The 21576-nt window shown below is 48.0% G+C and overlaps 1 protein-coding gene across 1 annotated transcript in view; it reads left to right on the top strand.

Annotated features, from left to right (window-relative positions):
- Positions 1 to 21576, top strand: part of LOC311225823 (unconventional myosin-X-like) — a gene marked incomplete at its 5' end in the record, with an annotated part of 175189 nt that overhangs the window by 83539 nt on the left and 70074 nt on the right. The window contains 6 exons of the mRNA XM_084311217.1: positions 3479 to 3603; positions 4013 to 4026; positions 4202 to 4286; positions 6400 to 6506; positions 7582 to 7711; positions 8162 to 8280. Of these exons, the coding sequence (XP_084167343.1) occupies positions 3479 to 3603; positions 4013 to 4026; positions 4202 to 4286; positions 6400 to 6506; positions 7582 to 7711; positions 8162 to 8280 (580 nt within the window). The remainder of the gene's footprint in view (positions 1 to 3478; positions 3604 to 4012; positions 4027 to 4201; positions 4287 to 6399; positions 6507 to 7581; positions 7712 to 8161; positions 8281 to 21576) is intronic.

The following is a 21576-nucleotide window of genomic DNA, read 5'->3' as shown; positions in this document are numbered from 1 at the left end:
GCCTTGGCGGCCGAGGGATCGGCCATGTTGGATGAGCTCGGCTTGGAATATACAAGCCGTCGACGTCCTGCCGCGAGCAGCCCGCTCTCCGATCACTCCCTCCCCCAACACCAGCGGAAAAAGGGGCTCTGATTGTTTCCTTTGGCTGCGGGCCGCGTGCCTTCGTTGAAGCGCGTGCGGCCCCACTTTTCGCTTCTCATGGGGACAGGGGCTGACACCCAGTTGATGGCTGAGCCTGGGTCTGTCCATGAGAATGTTGTGCTGTCAAGCGGCTCCCACACCATAAGCTGTGTTGGTTGAGCCTGGTGTTACGTCTGTCAACTATAAGTGTTGTCAGCAGGGGGGCTCGAAACCTTTTTGAGGCACACAGATCGGGCTTCCCCGACCTCGCCTTCGCCAGGCCAGGTATCATGTTGGTGCATCCCACTCCCGCGAGATCGGCAGTGGTCTGAAAAGAAGAGGTGCGCGTGATTTAGGTGGTAGTAATATCACTGCAGGGCTACGGTGTGTAGGAACCCATGGGGTCCTCACGCCTTGCATGTCCGGCTGCAGAACAACTCCTCAGCATGTTCTGGAGGGGTGTTCAGTGGGGGGGCTTTTGTCACCTAGATTGATGTCAGCTTCCCCCGTATCAAACCGGCCCTTTCTGTCGGGGTCCCCCCCTTGGGTGCGATTGCCTCGTGGGTAGTGTCAGGTTCCGACCCGACTCCACGGAACGCTCTGCTCGCACGGGTCCAGGGTTGGCTACGCACAGCGGGTGGGACCGGGCCGACTATCTACAGTTCCTGGCGGACCTGCGCCACATGTGTCATCACATATGGCTACGGCAGTACCATATGTCGAGGTGGATGGAGAGAACGCTGAGGCGGGGACTTGTATTTACACAACCCCACCCGTTTTCGGGTTTGGTACAGACCCTATTGTCAGGGTCATGTGGTATAATATAATGTCCTCATGTAAAGCTATTCCCCTCCCCTGTGTCCCCTTACCTGTGCCCCCCCCCCCTCTGTGGAATAAGACATTCCCCTCCCCTTTCTCCCCAATCCTGTGCCCCCCCCTTTCTCCCCAATCCTGTGCCCCTCTCCCCAAACCTGTATCCCCCCCCCCCATTCGACCTATCAAATGGGACCACATCCCCCCCTTGTTAACTATATAAGTCTCCTCCCGAGATCAATCCAGGTCTTTTCACCTGGGTCATTTCAGCTGATCACCTGGGGCGAAGCCCTCAGCCATTCTCTCTATGTACTCATGTATATTTCTATCTGTCTGGATAATAAACCTTATTATCTTGACCTCGGTTGACTGAGAACATTCTTCTTCAGGATATCCACAAATATCCCACAGTCACCAGCAGTGACAGCTCTGGTCAACGAGATCCAATCTCTGTGGACGAAGCAAGCCATCGTCGTGGCGTTTTCCTCCTGGTGTTCTCTGGTGCCTGAGAAATCGGGAGGGGGGGTGTCAGACCCATGCTGGACCTGTCCCAGGGGAAGGTTCAGCATTTTTTGGATCGTCTCCTACCTGTTGAACACTGTCAGGTGGGGGTCTGGTTCTCCTCCATAGACCTGTAGGATGCGTATTCGCATCTCCGATCTTCCATCCTAGGGCTTACCTACGCTTCCTTTGCAGGGTTAGCGTATGAGTACCAGAGGCTGCCGTTCAGTTTTCTCTGGCTCCCCGCATCTTCACCAAGTGCGTGGAGGCCGCACTGGGGCCTCTGCGTCGTCAGGGGTTACGAAGTGTATTCTGCCCTGACGACGTTCTGGTCCTTGGCGGTCAAGGTGGATCGTCAGGTCTCGTACCAGGCAGGTTCCTACCAGCCTGGGGTTTGCTGTAGACTGGAAGTAGAGTACTCCTCTTCCCAGTCAACGGTTGGAGTGCTATGGGCATCCCTCTCAGAGCGTGTTGTCGACATGCTCTGGAGGTTCCGTCCTAGGACGGTTACGGCGCTGTCCGTGATACGCCTGCTCTGTATGATGGCATCTGATCATTCCGTGGTCCCTCTTGGCCTCCTCTTCACCCCAGGAGGGGGTTACGGAGGTGGGTTTTCCGGTATGGAAATAGACCCAGTGAGAGGCAAGTGGAAGCGGCTAAGGTTCCCGTGTCAGTACTGGGGGACCTCGCCCCTGGGGAGGGCCTGGGGTCCTCACCAGGGGGGTCCCCATGGGCAGTAGGCTGTCACACGTCACGTTTTTCATCGACGCCTCCCTCGCTGGAGACGCGTCGGGCCAACGCAGTAGGGGGCAGCTGGCAAACCGTGCTGCCCGGTCTGCGCTACGTTCAATGTGTTGGTATTGAAAGCGGTCCTTCTGGTCCTCAAACGGTGTTGATCAGGACGGACAATACGACGTCAGTGTCGTATATCGACAGACAGGGAGGAGTACGCTCCCCCCGTCTGCACCGGGCGGCAGGCGGCTGGCTATGGGCGTTCTCCATCTGCGCGGCCTGAGGGCTCTCCACATCCCCGGCAGGGTGAATGTGGGTACAGGTGTAATGTCGCGGGGTGGTCCTCACCCTGACGGGTGGGGATTACGTCTGGACATAGTCAGGCAGGTCTGGGACCGATGCCGTGCCGCCTGGGATTCTTTCCCCCATACATCTGTTAGGTCAGTTGTTGGGGCGGGTACGTTGAGGAGCGCAGGTCCTTGATCCTGATTGCGTCGGACCGGGGCGCAGCTGTGTGGTTCCCGGTCCTGATCCAGCTCTTGGTATCCCGTCATGGCCTGTTCCTTGGTCATCGCGGGCCCTCTCTCAAGCGCACGGGTCTCTGTGTTAGTTCCCTGTGCTGGGCCAGCTGCTGGTGGGTTGGCTGGTGAGAGGGTGAGTCTGGAGAGGATGGATCCTTCTGTGGTTGGTACCATCCGGAACGCGCATGCTCCTTCCACTATCGCGGGTTACGCGGGTAAGTGGCGTATTTTCCAAGAGTGGTGTAAGGCCACCCTCTTGTGAATCGTTTCCTGCTTGGCGTTGACGCCTTAAGCCGGTTGACTGTGCCCCCTCTTCATTAGGAAGGATGGGGTGACGGGACTCCCCTCCCCCTTGATGTGGGCTTACGGGTCCTCAGGGGGTGCATCTGTCGGGCCTCGCGTCCGCTCTACCCCATATCTCGGTATGGCTTAAGAGCGGGACGCAATGCCAATACGAAATATAACGACAGGTTATGTATATAACCTAGTTATATGATTACTGGCTAAGCGTCCCGCTCTTAGCGTGCCCTGAGTTCCCTTGGGGAAACTTTTCTTTGGAAACGATTTTTTCCGAGGAAGAGTGAGTGGTGGCCATGCCCAGTACTAATATAGTACGCCACTAAAGGGGCGGGGCCTGGCAGGTGATGGGTGTATTTTGGTTTTATTCGTTGATGGAATACAATAGGTACATGAGATGAGGTATATCTCGGTATGGCTTAAGAGCGGGACGCTTAGCCAGTACTCATATAACTAGGTTATATACATAACCTGTCGTTCTTCTGTCTCTGTAGTCCCATCATGGAGGCGTTTGGGAACGCTAAGACGGTCTACAACAACAACTCCAGCCGCTTTGGGAAGTTCATCCAGCTGCACTTCTCTGAGAGCGGAAACATCCAGGGAGGCTGTGTCATCGACTGTATCCTTCACCACTTGGATGATTATATATATCTTTGTGTGTTGGAGGGGTATGATTTTGAGGTTAAAGGTAGTGCCTACGTGGTCTCAGGAGAGTCCGGAAAAGTTTAAAGATTCTGAGGTGTCTTTTTATAGTTGAAAAAACAAACTGTCCTCAGAGGAAAGTTGGATCCCTAGAACACGGCTGGAAGCTAGAATGCTATGTGAAGAAACCGTTTCACTGTCGTTGTGGTTTAGTTTTAATTTGTGAATCATGTATAGTAAAAATATGTTTTCAAAAAGGAAGGAACTGGAGCACACAAAAACTTGAAAAGACAATGTTGTTTTTTTTGCACCTTATTTACGTTATCATATCATATCATATCAACTCTCTCAAGTAGAATATGTTTCCTTGACTCTCTCCTTCTCAGATTTGCTGGAAAAGGTGACTGTCCAAAGCTGCACAGGACACATTGCTCAGAGGGAAACAAATAAAATAATGTTTTGATCAAGATTTAAGATTTCGGATGTATTCTTAATTTCTTAGCTATGCTATGCATACAGATCATGATGCCCATGGGAATATTGGTTGTGATTGTGCTGCATTGATGTTCCTGTAGAACCGCGTGGTGCGACAGAATCCCGGTGAGAGAAACTACCACATCTTCTACGCTCTGCTGGCAGGAGCGACGAAGGAGCAGAAAGGTGAAAGAGAGCTCTGTGATCACCGTCCCTATGGTATAGTCACCCAGTGGCGGCCGCTGCCGCTGGTGCCTTGTGGTTCGCAGTTCACGTTAATAGGTCGAGTTGAAAATGTAATGCTCTGAGATGCTCTGGAGCAATCTCTCTCTGTCTCTCGGATCAATCAAATCAAATAATTAACACGTGTATGTTGTCATTTTAAACAACTCACCATTCATTCATTATGCATCAGCAGCAGCTAAATTAATGTTATAGTTCACAACACAGCAGCGCGTTTTGAATTGCTAGCCTATTAATTATCGTCTCAGCAAGCACAGTCAATACTTTTTTCCGTAGCCGCATTTCGCGGAGACAGCTGTGTATAGCGAGAGAGAGAGCGAGAGAGAGAGAGAGAGAGAGAGAGAGAGAGACTCACTGTTTAGTTGAAACGTCCAGGGCAGGAGAGCTTGATAAACGTGTATAATCCACATGTATTCCAGACCACTGTCCACTGTCTCCAGACTGCATCCGCCATATAGCTTGTTAGCCAAGTGTTAGCTTGTTAGCACAACACAAGTACATTCCTTTGTCCATTTCCGCTCGAACAGACTGCAAACTACCTGGCGTTCTATCGCCATGCTCTAAGACAAACTCTAACCTTAACCAACTTTGAAAGAGTGCCTAAGCTTAACAGTCTAAAGAACTTGCAGTCACGGCACGCTCGTCTAAGACAAACAGCTGCCTGCATCATTCTCACAACAACACAACTATCTCCACCAACGGACTAACCTAGGAATAACCTAGAATTGGAACATTAGAAATTGGATTCGGCCAATCAGAGATCGTCTCTGTGAAATTCTGCTACGGAAAAAAATACTGGCGTCGGCCAATCAGAGAGCGTCTCCGCGACTGCGGCTACAGAAATTCTTGACGCTACTGGCTAGACCGCTTCAAATCGCGCCCGGATTCCAACATAATAGTCATATTTCAACGCACAACGCGTTATGCACTGATTGGCTGTGACGGATACAGCGATCAAACTGTGACGCGCACTCAGAGCGCTATCGCGTCTAGCCCGGGCCGAGAAATACGAAAAAATTAAAAAAATTAAAAAAAACGTCACTTCCTGCTCAGGAAAACGAGTGTTTTTTTATTTGAGATAATAACGTTATATTGTGCATTGGAAATACAAACATACTTAAAATGAGTAAATATTATTCATTTTAAACATGTTTATATTATTTATAGGGCTATAAAACAAAAAACAAAAAGATACTTTTTCTTGTTCTACTCTCATATAACCAGGCAGGGCCTGAAGGGGGGGCGGCGCCCTTGCGCCCCTAGTGGCAGAGCCGCCACTGTAGTCACCTCTCTGGGTTAGATACAGTACACATAATATGATTGTATTGTGAGCGATGCACCTACTTCTTACTTTTTTACTTTCTTTTACTGTATGAAGCACACTCTCGGGGGCTCATACAGAAACAAGCATTTCATCGTAAAGTATTCTGTATTTTATTGTAACAAATAATAAACAAACATGAACTTGAACTTGTACATAGGGAATAATCCCCAAAGTCAGACAAGAGGATATAGATAACATATATGAGTTTTTGGGGGAATGTGTTAGATCATTCATTGTAACTTCAATGTTGAATAATATTTCCTTTATGCTTTTCTTCTTATTTTAATTGTATTACTAATTACATTCTGTATTTGTGTTTTTGTGTGAGGACCCCAGGCTCGACTATTATTAATTTGACAGCTAATGGGGATCCTAATAAAACATGAACATAAAACATAAACCAATTCCCTCTCTGTATGTTCAGTAGAAAGCTATCCGGCTGCAATCTATAGCATAGCTTAGCACAAATGAATGGAAACAAATACGGACCAGCTAGTCTAGCTGTTGGCCAAAAACACCTCTCCTGGAGTTTTAAACTAGGCTAGTGGTCCCTATCCACTTCCATTAATTATTTGTGTAAATTGTTGGATACTAAAATTACAATGTATGTTTGAACTGCTGGTGTCACAGGGACATTCCCTAATTATGGGTTGACCTGCCAAAAGAGATTCAGAACCCCTGGTTTAGGTGTACATTGCAGCTTCTCCTGACATCACATGGTTCCTCTTTCAGAGCTCTACTTCCTGGGAGACCCTCCTGAGTCCTTTCACTACCTCAGCCAATCAGGATGTCTGAAGGACAAGAGCCTGAACGACAAAGAACTCTTCAACAGCGTCATGGTCAGTGTGGACTGTCTCTATTATCAGTCACCTGGGAGGTCATTAAAGAAATTAAAGAAATTATATTAAATAACCTGGGTCAGCTCTTGGTAAAAATGGGTCATGTTGTGTTGATTGACCCGGGACTATGACCCACGTGGAGAGCAGGGTTGTCCTACCTGCGTTGGCTTTGTGTAAAAGGATAATATTCATGTTCGGCCCGTGAGAGATGTGTGCCCTTGGCTTTGGTTACGGTGCACTGGTGTGGTATAACAGCAGGCGATCAAAGGCTGGTTTTAATTTATGTTTGAATGAAGTTGTAAATAGTAGCGTGATCAAAGGCTTTTATTTGTTGGGTAAATTAAATATACTCCACAACATGATTGAACCATGTCGTCTGCCATGTTGGAAAACAAATGGCATTGCCTTTTGATCATATTAAAATGCAACAAACCATTTGGGATGTCACAATTAAGGACATACCAACTCGGACTCATAATAAATGGTGAGGACCTGGTATGTAGAGGTATTCATGGCTTGGTGTCAATCTCTGCCCAACGCAGGACGGACCAGGGTCAGCAAATGATGCACCTCTCCTATGTGTTGTTCAGAGCCAGCAACTTGAAGTAGAAGACCTGATATATAATCACTGATTATGTCCTCTCTATCATCTTAGTTATAATTTTATTTTATTTTATATAATCTCAAAAGATCATTGAGAGCAAGCTTTCATTCACAATGACGTTGAAAAGTACAGCACTTAAATGACAAAGACAATACAGAAACAGAAAAGTAAATCGATTAAACATCATTAAAATCATTAAAAACAACTGCATAACAACTGCAAACAACTGTTATCATAATTTGAAATACCTGATCCTACATCAGCTTCATCATCATCATCTTCTTCATCATCACCATCATCATCATTACCATCATCATCACCATCATGATCATCATCATTCCAGATTCAGGAGCTTGGCCTACTCTCTACTCTTAGCCTACTCTCTTGACAAAAGGAAGCATTTTAATTTAGGAAATTAGAGGTTACTTTTGGTTAATCTCTCATCCCACTGTCTCTTTCTTCGCTCTGTAGGAGGCCCTGAAGGTTTTAGAGTTCACGGAGGAGGAGATCAGAGACATGTTTAAGCTGCTCTCGGGAGTCTTACAGCTGGGCAACGTCGAGTTCATGACCGCAGGAGGGGCCCAGATCACCAGCAAGCAAGGTCAGTCTGCATGTTTCTGTCTTTGAGAAAAAGAGAGAGAGAAAAAGAGAGAGAGACAGATGTGCGTGTATTTGAGAGTGTATTAAAGAAAAAGCAGTTGTGTGTTTCAGAGAGAGGGAGTGGGTGCTTTTGCGTGTATGTGTGTGTGTGTGTGTGTGTGTGTGTGTGTGTGTGTGTGTGTGTGTGTGTGTGTGTGTGTGTGTGTGTGTGTGTGTGTGTAAACCACTTCTCTCTGTATCTCTTTCTCTGTCCCTCTCTCTATCTCACGCATGCTGTCTCTCTCCTCTCTCTCTGTCTCTCTCTCTCTATGACTCTCTCTTTCTCTCTCTGACTCTCTTTCTTTCTCTCTCTCTCTCTCTCTCTCTCTCTCTCTCTCTCTCTCTCTCTCTCTCTCTCTCTCTCTCTCTCTCTCTCTCTCTCTCTCTCTCTCTCTCCTCTCTCTCTCTCCAGTCATCAGTAATGTCAGTGAGCTTCTAGGTCTGGACTGCTTCCAGCTGTCTGAGGTCCTGACTCAGCGCTCCATAATCCTCAGAGGGGAAGAGATCTGCTCTCCACTTACTATAGAACAGGTACACACACACACACACAGACACACAGACACACACACACATGTATTATTATTATTATTATTATTATTATTATTATTATTATTATTATTATTATTATTATTATTATTATTATTATTATTGTATATATAAAAAAAAATATCTCTTTTATTTTTTTTCGGTTCTTGCCATGTGTAATTAAGAATCATAGTTCTCACGGGGTGCTCGTTTAGAGCACAGGGTGCACAAGGTTAGCTGTAATGCTAGGCACAGTCAGTGTTACTATGGCTGTGAGTAGTCACGCCCCCCGGGGACGTGAGAGGGCGTTCTATGTTTGTTTGTTTTTCATTGCTAATATTCACAGTGAATATTTTTGTCTATTTTTGTTTATTGTTTTTTGTTTCTATTCTTATGACTTTTTCTCATCTTTAAGGTCGCTTTCACATATAGTTTTGGTGGACTCTGTGCGGTTCTGGTGGTGAAGTTGCAACATTGTTGCATTCTTCATTTGGTTAGTCTGCATTCACATAGCAATTTGTCAAGCACACCGAACTTTCTGAACAATGTCACGCGGTCGAAAAGGGCGCTCGTCTATTGGACACAATGGAGAGTGGAAATCCCTCCCCTTCAGAAAGTGAAATGCGGAAATACACAAACTGCGTAGGCGTGAGCAGGCGTGATAGTAGCAGAGGCGACGTGGAAATGTGTGTGTGGCTGCGAGCCCGTGTGTGCGCGCGCTCGCGCGCGTGTGTGTCTGTGTGTGTGGACTGCGAGCCATGTCTGACTCCAGATCAGCGGATCACCCAAGTCCGTCCACGAGACATGTTTACACAGTGTGCTTGTAATGCTGCGCGCCACGGTATTAATAATAAGCCGTGTTTTTTTCTTATTCCTTCTACCCAAGATGCACAGTTAGATATATAGATAGATAGATAGATGCAGTGTGCTGCGTACTGCGGTATTAATAATAATACGCTGCGGTGTTCCTTCTACCCAAGATGCAGTTTATCAGGTGACTGACTACCGTTTGGTCCGCGTTTGGTCCGATGAAGGCGAACCGAGACCTATGTTTTTTGGAGGACCGAGTTCGCGTGTTTGGTCCGCGGACCGAGTTCGACTGCGCATTCACACAAACCCGAAAAACCGGACTATCGACTTCTGGTCCGATAGTCCGGACCAAACAGCCCCTGTGTGAAAGCGACCTTATTGTAAGCACCCTGGACCACCACTCTGCCATCTCAAATGCCATGAATATTTTTTCACTTTGTTATGCCAGTGTTTAATCCTAATAAGGGGCCAGGGGGCAATACTAACATAATTAGTTGGAATGTGAAGGGTGTAAATAACCCCTTGAAACGTACTAGGATCCTTACTCACTTACAGCAGCTTGGGGTTGGCATTGCCTTTCTGCAAGAAACTCACCTCCGGCGAGTAGATCACCGTCGAATACACAGAGCTTGGGTAGGTCAAGTGTTTCACTCTGGTTTTCAGAGCAAAGCCAGAGGAACAGCCATTCTGATTAACAAAAACACACCCTTTACTCCATCTGATGTGATCTCTGACCCTAATGGCAGATTCATTATAGTTTCAGGAACTCTCTATTCTACAAGGGTAGTCCTAGTCAACGTATATGTTCCCAATTTTGGTGACACGCATTTCATCAATAAACGTATCTCTTCACTCCCCGACCTGAACTCTAATCAACTGATTATGGGAGGTGACTTTAATTGTGCTCTTAACCCAGCCTTAGATCGATCATCATCTAATCCAGCTCTACAATCTCAGACTGCTAGAGCCATAGTGTCCTTCCTGAAGCAATACGGTATTTCAGATGTCTGGCACTTCCTTCACCCCACCGCCAAACAGTACTCTTTCTTTTCACCAGTTCATCATACATATTCTCGAATCGATTATTTGTTTATCGACAACACATTTCTATCTCAAGTGCGTTCTTGCTCTTACGATAGCATTGTTATTTCAGACCATGCAGCAATAGTCTTAGAGCTAGCCTTCCCGGACAAATGTCCATCATTTAGGCCGTGGAGACTAAATCCACTATTGCTATCTGAGGACTCATTCTCGTCGTTCCTGTCCACTAAGATCAAATTTTTTATTGAGGTAAATTCTACCCCTGGCATGTCTATGTCCATCATTTGGGAAGCTCTTAAAGCTTTTCTCCGTGGAGAAATTATTTCTAATTGTGCTCGACGTAATAAATTGCGCAACAGCAGACGCTCTGAACTTTCAGACCAAATTCTTAAATTGGATTATTCATATTCAGTCTCTCCGACACCTTCACTTTATAATGAAAGAGTGACTTTACAGACAGAATTTAACCTCCTCTCCACCAATCATGCCGAACAGCTTCTACTCAAATCACGCAATTTTTTTTTTAATTTGGTGACAAACCTAGTAAAGTGCTGGCACTACAGCTAAAACACTGCACCGCTCAGAACTTGATCACGCAAATTAACTCTGCCACTGGAGAGATCTATACGGACCCATTGGAAATAAATGGTAAATTCAAAACATCTTATTCTTCACTATATACCTCTGATTCCCCTAAAGACCCTTCTCTCATGAATAGCTTTTTCGCAGATGTGGATATACCAGTCATAGACAATGATTCAATGATGCTTTTGGAAGAGCCCATTAGCGCTGATGATATTCAACAGGCTTTAACTATGATGCAGAGTGGGAAAAGCCCAGGCCCAGGCCCTGTGGAATTCTTAAAAAAATATTCCACCCAGTTATGTCCCATTATGGCTTCAATGTTTGAGGAATCATTTCAATCCCGCTCGCTTCCCCCGACTCTCTACCAAGCCTCAATATCCCTGCTCTTAAAAAAAAGATAAGGACCCGAAAGACTGTGGCTCATATCGTCCTATTTCTCTCCTCAACAATGAAGCAAAGATCCTGGCAAAGGTACTCGCTCGACGACTGGAATCTGTTATACCAAGTATTATCCATCCAGATCAGTCTGGTTTTGTGAAGGATAGAATGGCTTTTTTCAACCTGCGGCAGTTATGAATATAATTTACTCTTCCACCGAGTCTCCCGTTGCAGAGGTCGTGGTTGCGCTAGACGCAGAGAAGGCCTTTGACCGGGTTGAATGGGACTACTTATTCTATACTTTGCAGAAATTCGGTTTTGGCGAGAAATTTGTGTCCTGGGTCAAACTTTTATACTCCTCTCCAGTGGCATCAGTTCGAACAAATGATGTGACTTCGGAATATTTCCCCCTACATCGCGGTACAAGACAGGGTTGCCCTCTCTCCCCGCTACTATTTGTGTTAGCGATCGAGCCACTAGCTATTACCTTTCGCATGGATCGCCATATCCAAGGCATCATCAGAGATGGACAGGAACAAAGAATCTCGCTATATGCGGACGATGTCCTGCTGTATATCGCGGATCCAGCGGCCACACTTCCACGTGTCCTTCACATACTACACAAGTGTCTTTTCTGGTTATAAATTAAACTTAAACAAGAGTGAACTTTTCCCCATAAACTCTTTAGCTAGAAATATCCCCCCCTCTATGTTCCCCTTCAAACTTTCTCCAAGCTGCTTCCGTTACCTCGGCATAATGATAACACATAAACATTCTAATCCCATAGCGTCCAACTTCACCCCTCTACTGGAGCGCACCAAACAGGATTTTATCAGATGGTCGTCACTTCCTTTATCACTTGTTGGCAGAGTGAACACTGTGAAAATGAACACACCAACCTTCATTCCAAAGTCATTTTTCAAAGCCCTCGACAGGGCAATAACAGATTTTATTTGGAATAAACGCCCAGTCCGAATAAATAAAATGGCCCTCCAGAAGCCTAAATCGCAGGGAGGCTTTGCACTACTCAATTTCTTGGCCTACTATTGGGCTGCAAATATTCACAGCATTCTCTATTGGAGTCATTCCCATTACGGACTCTGTCAGTGGGTACCGGCATGGGTGGACATGGAAAGGGCATCTTGTTCTAGAACATCTTTGCAATCCTTAGTTTGCTCTTCGCTCCCAGTCACAACCGCCCAGTACACCAACAACCTCTTAGTACAACACTCCCTCCGGATCTGGTCCCAGTTCAGAAAACACTTTGGTCTCAACGACATGTCACCATCGTCACCTGTCCACAAAAACTTCCTTTTCCCTCCCTCTATGGTGGATGAAACCTTCAGTAACTGGTTTAAGAAAGGCAGTTCATTTATGTCTTTCACACAACTGTCCCTAAAGTTTAACTTACCAAAAACAAATTTCAGATATCTACAGATACGTGATTTTGTTAAGAGCAAATTTGCTCAGTTCCCCCATACACCTCCAAAAACTGTGATCGACCGCATTTTGGAGGTGAAGGTTGCAATCAAAGGCTCAATATCTAAACTATATAATATCATATCCCTTTCCCTACCCTCCTCAGTATTGGCTATAAGACAAAACTGGGAGTCCGATCTAAATCATCAATTTACAGACAAAGAATGGGATGTTGACCCATGCCCTCTTATTGCATTATTTGGTCTGACACCGGAGAACGCTGCAATATCTATTGGGCAATCCAATGCCATGGCCTTTGCCTCACTCATTGCCAGACGCCTCATCCTATTCAACTGGAAGGCAGCCACTCCCCCTTCACACTTACACTGGATGAGGGATGTTATGTCTCTTGTACATATAGAGAAAATCAGATTTACAACACAAGGCCACACAGATACCTTCCACAAAATATGGCAGCCCTTCCTATCTCATTTCAAAACCCATATGACTCCTTCCAAACTTGGGACCCCATGCCCCCCCTCCTCCCCCTATCTACCTTCCTGACACTGCTAGCCTAGGTATGGCTGGGGAGATGGCATTGTGGTGGTCTGCTAAGGGTGTTAAATTTACTTTCCATTTTATTTGTTTTACCATCTGTTTTCTTTTAATTTTACTTCATTTCTTTTTGCGTAGCTTTGTTTGTCACATCTGTATTTATGTTTAATTATTTAATTTGTATTTAATTTTTTATCTTTACTTTTTATTTTACATGTATGTTTGTCGTCGCCCTCACTGGGTGGGATGGGGTGGGATTAGGGGATAGGAATGGGGAAGGAAATGGAAGTTGTATAATTTGGATAACTGAAATGTATAAATATGTACTAATTCTTCCAATAAAAAAAAGATAAACATAAAAAAAAGGATATGAAAATGCATATAAATGCCATATCCCATCTATGACCTTACCCAAGATATTAGCTATAGTAATATACTATCTAGAACATCGATGTGCATGTAATAAAATTGTTTAGCCATTAGAGAGTGACACAGGGTAGAGTAGAGAGAGTAGAGATGGTTCTGGTGGGATCTGATCCTATGCCAGCCGGGGTATATCTGGTTCCAGAGGTGGAGGTTTCAACCACCACACCATCTCTGAGCACACTCATCATTTAACCTGTTAAGCCTTAAGGTCCCCCTATAGGGTGACCCTGCTTTTCTTTATCATAAATCGATCAATAGAGACCATATTAGATCCCCAATTATCATATCATGGGGTATCATTGGAAAGCCACACTCATTGGCTACAACCCTGTGCAAAGATTTTGGAGATCGCCAAATGATTGACGGAGCTAGAGCCCCGGGAGTCGGGGGTGGTAATGTGTACTTTTGCGTACTTTGGGGCACGCCTCACATATCGGCATGTAACTCGAGAACCGCTGAACGGATTTTGTCACCTGAAAGGGCAATCGACAGGCAACAAATAGGGCTTTAATTATATCTATATATTGTATTAAAATAAATGCACACCCTGTTTTTAAATATTTTTTTGTAGCCAAGAGTAAATACCATAACCCTATCAAAAACAGTAGTTGTAACTGAGGGGTACAATTCCCTGACTGTATTACTAGATATGATACTTACTACCACTACCTTTGTACTTAATATTCGGCCACCCAGTACACGGCATAAATATATTATCATGAACACTCTCACGTAGATGAAACGGATCCAACACAAATGTACGAATTAGAAGCAGGTCTTTATTTCCTACACAGCGATGGTGTGTAGAATAAACACTTAATCACTTAATTACATTTATGAATTGAAATAGTATGCACTTTTATGGCAAGGAGTATTCGTCGGTATATCAATAGATAATGTCCAATCTCTGAAGGCGCAGGTGGTAAATATACGACCTGGAATAGTTAAGGAATAACAGCAATGATACTTTAATGATTATAGGCTGGATACACTAGAGGGGGTTAATCCGGTCGCTTGTAAGCCGACAGGAGTAGGAGGGGGGGGGGGGTAGAATCCAGCTGCCTCGTCCGGCCAAGGGTATCCCAGGTGAACCCACTGTAGTGCCGTTCAATGCGCCGGCGATCCTTGGACCACAGATGAAAGCAGGTGGACTCTTTGTGGGCCGGCTCTCTCCGGTCCACGGGGGAGAGATGTGGAGAGACCTCGTCTTGCAGAGCGTCTCCTCACCTTGCGTCCTCTCCAGGGGGGGGGGTTCCAACACACGGTAGTGTCGGGGGTCTTTATCCATAGAATAATCAAAGTATCCAAAGCATAATCCGTGCCTGGGAAGGCGGGCTGTCGTCGGTAGAATAATCCGGTATACAGGTCCACTCGCTCGTCGGCTCTGGGGCTCCTCGGGTGCAGCTTCACATAGGGTCAACCACCCTGGGTAAGCAGCCAGTTCTCTGCCCGAAACGATGGGGTACTGACTACGGTAGTATTCTCACCGCACGAAGCACTATATATTAACAGACTATTATTAGCTTAATAGACTACGTCCAACTCGACGATATAGTGCCAAATATGACTATTCAAATATTAATATACACGATGTCTCAATACCGATGGTAGGCCGAACTTGGCCTTACTCCCACACGTGGCATCGCGGGGAGGCTTTACGTCTGTGACTCTATTGGAGGGTAAGAAACTGGACTGAAAAGAAAGTCCTACTTTAGTAGCGCAGTATATATACGCACTATGAACAAATAGTCCCATTAGTGGTGCGGTAGCCAAATTCCTACGCGGAACTAGGACTTGTTCGTACATGTCGAGCGGTACGTTTGAACTGGGTCTGAGGGGTATGGCAGCCTGGCACCAAGGTCTCGACCAATAGTAGAATGGAGACTATTATGGGATGTTCAGTAGGCTAGAATGGATATTCAATGCATATTGTACAAGGAATATACAAGGGATATCAGGGAATATTAGAGAATATACAAATACAATTAAATATATATATATAAATAAATATATATATTCGGTTTAATCTGGCCCTTCACAACAGCCACCCCCTGAATAGGTCCCAGACCTAATCAGTTAAACGGAGACAGATTAATCGCGTTGTCTATTTACACATAAGGGTTTGCTGTAGGGGTCAGTCAACTTCACAAAGTCATAGGGTTGTAGGGTCATGGTCATCATCGATTGTGTCTGGGAGTCGAGGCAGTTCTATGAGCCTTGCCACGGGACGGGTGTAAGTGCGACCCTGGACGAGCACTTCAGCTGCTCGGACCTTGCCGTCGGCACCAGTGATCACTTTGCTTACGCGGCCGGCCGGCCACATAGCTCTGGGCAGTGATTGATCAATAATCATGATGACTGTTCCTTCTGTCAAATTGTCTCTCTCCTTTACCCACTTCTGGCGGGTCTGTAGAGACGGTAGGTAGTGCAGTAGGAAACTGTTCCAAAACTTGTCGGCTAATACTTGGCTGTACCTCCACATTCGTCGGCCGTTCGCTTCTTCAGGCCGGTACATTGTCTGGGGTAATGTGGGATCTAGCCGCCCCATCAGGAGTGTGTTGGGGTCTCTGCGTAGGCGACCACCCACTCTGATGAGGGTGTGAGCGTCGCTCTCGGGGGCCAGGTGAATTAATCTGCTGTCGGATGGGACGGGCTTTCCTCCCTGTAGACAGGCCAATTCATCGGGGAACGAGTCTCTCTGGGCTCGCTGCAGTAGAAGCAATTCTGCTTCCTCGTAGTTAGCCGCTGACATATCAGCGGGGGACTTGCACTCCGGGTGGTACCGCAGGAATGTTCTTTGTTGTGCACTCTCTATGGACGTGCAATCGTTTATGTTAGGGTCGGTGGAGGCTACGGTGCTCAATCCACAGAACACAGACTTCTTAATTTCCACCTCCTCTGGACTTGCTTCCCTCGGGATAGGCATGGGCCACTGTCCTTCCGGGAGTCTTAGGAATGCGGGGCCGTCACTGTAGACATTGCGACGGGTGAGGTCATCCAGGGGCATCCCCCGGGTGATGACGTCAGCTGGGTTCTGTTTTGTATCAACGTAGCGCCACTCTGTTTCTCCGGTTAACTCTTCGGTTAAGTCTTGAATCTCGGTGACTCTGACTCCCACGAAGACTTTGTACTTGCATGAGTCCGATTTGATCCAGGCGAGTACCGTCGTGGAATCTGACCACAGGATTGTTCTAGACACCGGTATGGTGAGCTCACGTTGGATGAGCGTGGCTAGGTGCGCTCCGGCTAGGGCTGCGCAGAGCTCTAGACGTGGGATAGATTGTTGCTTGCGTGGGGCTATTCTCGAGCGGGCGAGGACAAATGCTGTGTAGATCTCTCCCCCTTGGTCTTGGGCCCGCAAGTAGGCTACTGATCCGTATGCGACCTCTGAGGCGTCACTGAAGACGTGTAAGTCCATTTTACATGTCTCTGGCCTCACCTTGGGTGGGAAGTAGCTTCGGCGCATATTAACGCCTGGGAGTGAGTGGAGCTCCATCTCCCACTCTCTCCAGGTGGATGCAAGGTGTGCGGGAATGGGGTCGTCCCAGCCCTGGTCCTTGTCCCACAATGCTCATACAATCATTTTTGCCCTGGTGGTGTACGGTAGAATACATCCTAGCGGGTCATATTGTCGGGCGAGTGTTGTGTACACACTCCGTCTGGTGGTCGGCGCCGCCGCCGGCCTTCCCTGGTCCGTAGTCAGGGGCTTGTGTCTGTAGTGAAGCGAATCTGTTTTGAATCGCCACACCAATCCCAGGGTCATCTCCTGGGCTTATCCCGGGATTGTAGCCATCCAGGTCTCGCTGCTGGCTGCCTTGTCCTCGGAGGAGAGGCTGCGCAGTACTTGCGGATCGCTGCTGGCCCACTGCCTGAGATCAAAGCCGCCTTTGATCAATGAGGCGCGGAGTTTAATCAGGAGAGCCTCGGCTTCTTCCTGGGTTGAAAGGCTTTGTAGACAGTTGTCTACGTAGAAGCTGTTCTTTACGCTGTGTCGGACCTCTTCGTCCGCTGCTGGGTCCTCTGCTACATGTTTCTGTAGTGCAAATGTCGCACAGCAGGGGCTGCACGTCGTTCCGAAGGGGAGGACTTCCCATTGGTAGATGGCTGGGTGCTCATCTCCTGGCTTCTCTCTCCATAGGAACCGTAACAGGGGATTGTCCGCCTCTACTAATCTCACCTGCAGGAACATTCCTTTAATGTCCCCGCTGATGGCCACCTTTTCCTGGCGGAAGCGGAGTAGAACGCCGAGTAGGGAGGGGCCGAGTGTGGGACCGGGCAGTAACTCTTTATTCAGATTTTGGGATCCGATCTGGTAGCTGCAGTTAAATACTATGCGGTCTTTACCGTTGTGATGGACCTTGTGGTGGGGCACGTACCACGATTCAGTGGTCTGGTCAGCCTCTTTAATGTCCATCTTTGTGACGTGTCCCGCTGTGATGAGCTTCTCAATCTCAGCGCGGTATACACTCTCTTGGGCGGGGTTCTTGGCTAAGCGCCGCTCCGTGTTCAGCAGGTACCGTTCTATGGCGTCTGTCTTGGCGTTGAAAGTAGGCATTCCTTCTCGCCGCAGGAGTGGCGTGGCGTATCTCAACACGCCGTTGACCGGGACTCTCTTGGTCCCTGTCTCGAGGAGGTGAATGGCGTAAATGTCATCTTTAGAGCGAATGTCTTTCTTTCCATTCTTAAAGGGCATTTGTTCCAAGCTCCATAGCCGCTCTACGTGTTGCAGGAGTGCGGTTTCTCCCTCTGTGACTCGGGAGTGGAGACATCTAGTGGCTGTACTTCGGTTGAGAGATTTGGCGAGCGGGCCTTGGAGAGTCCATCCCAAACGGGTCTCGACTGCTGCAGGACAGCCTCGGGGTCCGGTATGAACCCGGTCTATCGGGACAATGAGGTCTGCATGGTCGGAGCCTATCAACAGGGTCGGCATAGCATTGTCTATGAGCGGGATCGGTAACTTGCGCAGATGTGCATATTTCTCCATCAGCTTGGCGACGGGGTATGTGTACCGCGACAGTCCTATTTCTTGGCTGGTGAAAGCGTCTGCAATCTGGTACCGTCGCTCAGGCTGGCCGCTTGCTGCGATAGAGAATGAGACATTCTCGCCCTTTATCGTCTTCAAATCTCGTCTTATTGTCCGAATTGTCATTTGGGTTTCGCTTCCCCGCAGCCCTAGCTGGGCCGCAGCGGAGGCGAGCAGCAGGGTCTTCTCTGACCCGTCATCGAGGACGGCGTAAGTGTCCAGGACTTTATTCTGGTAGCTTAGTGTCACACGCACTACTTTTAGGAGTACTCGGGCTCCACTGCTGCTGGCGGGATCGATGTACATGACGCTCGCTTTGCGGCTGGATGGTGCAGGTGAAGGGCGCCGTCTGTTACTGTCGTGAAGTATGTCCAGATGGGCTCCATCGCACTTGGTGCACCTTTTCTTTAAGCGGCATTCGGCTGCCATGTGTGAGCGCGCACAGCGAAAACAGCGCTTGTTGGACTTTATCCATTGACTTGCTTCCTCCGCGTTCAGCTTGGGGAAGGAGTCACATTGCGCTAGCCAGTGTTCTTTCTCACAGTAGGGGCACACTATCTTCCACTTCTCCGTTCTGGAGGGGGTACTGTGGCTCCTGCTGCTCGGTACTGACTCCGATTGGTGCATCACAGTCACCGATCTTCTTCCATCATTTAGTCGTCTGGTTCCTTCTCTGGAGCCAGGGGTGCTCCGTCCGAATGTATCTAGCCGTAGGCTGCTGACTTCTCTCGCCAGGAAGTCTGCTAGATCGAGGAGGTTCGGTTCGGGGCCATTCGGGTCTCTGTGGTCCCTCTGCCGCCTGAAGCGCTCCTGACGAGCGGGCGGCAGCTTCTCCAGAATCCTTTCCACATTTGAGTTGGCGTAAAGTTCATACTTCCCCTTCTCTCTTTGCGCTCCCAACATCCCTACCAGGGACTGCACTCTGATGGACAGGTCGTCCAGTGCTCGATTGTCTATTGCTGGGGGTAAGCGGTCGATGTGTCGGATCTCCTGGATCACGTAATCCCATATGCGCCCATACCTCTGGTCCAATGCTACCAGCGCTGCTGTGTATGGGGTGGTGGAAGTCGCGTAGGCGAGCGCTATATTATGTGCGCGGGGCACCTTTAAGTGCTGCAGTAGGATGGCGTATTTGTGGCGTTCATCCAATACATCCACCAACATGGTCTCCAGACACATGCGGAGTTCTGTATACTGGGCCCGGTTCTCTTGGGTGAAGTCGGGTACCATAGGCGTGCCAATGTATGACGCTGACTGTGGATACATCGGCGAGCGTTGGGGGAGAGGCCTCCTAGGCGAGTCTCCTCCCGCTCCTTGGTATGGGCTGGTACCGGCAGTGTACCATGGCCCGCTTGTCCAGGTGCTGTTCCTCGGTGCGGGTCGTGCGTCGTGCTCACCCGTGTATAGAGTCGGGGGTCTGTAGCGCAGCTCCGCGGGAGTATAGCCTGGGCTGTACCGGACCTCCTGGTCCGGTAGAGTACTGTGCTGTCTTCGGGCGTGGTTCTCCTCCTCTTCCTCTTCGTCTTCAGTTAGGTCATCCAGTGCTTGTAGTCTCTGGTTTAGCCTCTCCACAGGATATGCTGCTCCTTCCCGGTTGCTAGGTCTCGCTTGGACCGGTGGGGGGAGGTGGTCTGTGGGGGGTATAGACCTCGTCTGTTGGTCAAGTTCAGGGTTGTTTACTCGGCTAGGGGATGCCGCCCTGGAGGTGTGTCTAGACGAGTTCCTGGAGCCTCTGGCGGAGGGAGAGGGTGTTGTCCGTCTGATCAGCTGTTCTATTAGTTGCGCTTGCTGTCTGTCGCGCTGTGCGTCCCGTAGAGCACCAGCAGCTGCTCGCTGGCTGTCTGCTCGTTCTCGGGCCACATTCTCTTCCATCTGAATGCGTCTTATTTCCAGGCGTATGTGCTCTTCTTCGCTCCGTTGCTGTAGCTGCAATCGATCGCGTTCACCCTGGAGTCTATCGCGTTCAGTAGAGGCTTTCAGGCTGACGAGGAATGCCTGCTGTAGGGTCCTCTCTGCCTCGCTGGGAGAAGGCGGTTGTATAGGGGAGCCTTCCCTCGGGGTACTCCTTGCGGAGCCTTGGAGCTCTATCTCCACGGTGCTCTCCCCGTCTTCTTCCGTGCCGAGTTCTCTCTCGGTAGCGTTGTATTCCTCTCGGGACTCATCGGGGACTACTTCTTCAGTACTGGCGGGGTGTGAGGTCATGTCTGGTTCCCACTGGTCCCCACCGTGAACTTGGTCAGTTACATTAGAGCCCGTAGGGGCCTCTATGGTCGGGGTAGTCTGGGCGTTGGGGTTAGACATACTTTTACTTTCTAGTTTTACCGCGTTTACTGTTAGTAGAAGACTAGGTTGTTGACTGACAGCGTAAGCCTCTAAGTACTGAGGGAGCCGTCGTTCGCGCTGCGGGCGTTGGTTAGGAGGATCGTTTCGTGGAGTGTTCATCATAGGCCATTTCAATATTAATAACACTATATTAATATTACACTAATTACCCTCCGGCTCGAAGGACCAATTGTAACTGAGGGGTACAATTCCCTGACTGTATTACTAGATATGATACTTACTACCACTACCTTTGTACTTAATATTCGGCCACCCAGTACACGGCATAAATATATTATCATGAACACTCTCACGTAGATGAAACGGATCCAACACAAATGTACGAATTAGAAGCAGGTCTTTATTTCCTACACAGCGATGGTGTGTAGAATAAACACTTAATCACTTAATTACATTTATGAATTGAAATAGTATGCACTTTTATGGCAAGGAGTATTCGTCGGTATATCAATAGATAATGTCCAATCTCTGAAGGCGCAGGTGGTAAATATACGACCTGGAATAGTTAAGGAATAACAGCAATGATACTTTAATGATTATAGGCTGGATACACTAGAGGGGGTTAATCCGGTCGCTTGTAAGCCGACAGGAGTAGGAGGGGGGGGGGGGTAGAATCCAGCTGCCTCGTCCGGCCAAGGGTATCCCAGGTGAACCCACTGTAGTGCCGTTCAATGCGCCGGCGATCCTTGGACCACAGATGAAAGCAGGTGGACTCTTTGTGG

Source organism: Notolepis coatsorum (genome assembly GCF_963971535.1).
Source record: "Notolepis coatsorum genome assembly, chromosome: 3".
NCBI lineage: Eukaryota > Metazoa > Chordata > Actinopteri > Aulopiformes > Paralepididae > Notolepis > Notolepis coatsorum.
Note: the sequence above shows the minus strand (reverse complement) of the source record. Positions and strands in the feature narration are given on the sequence as shown.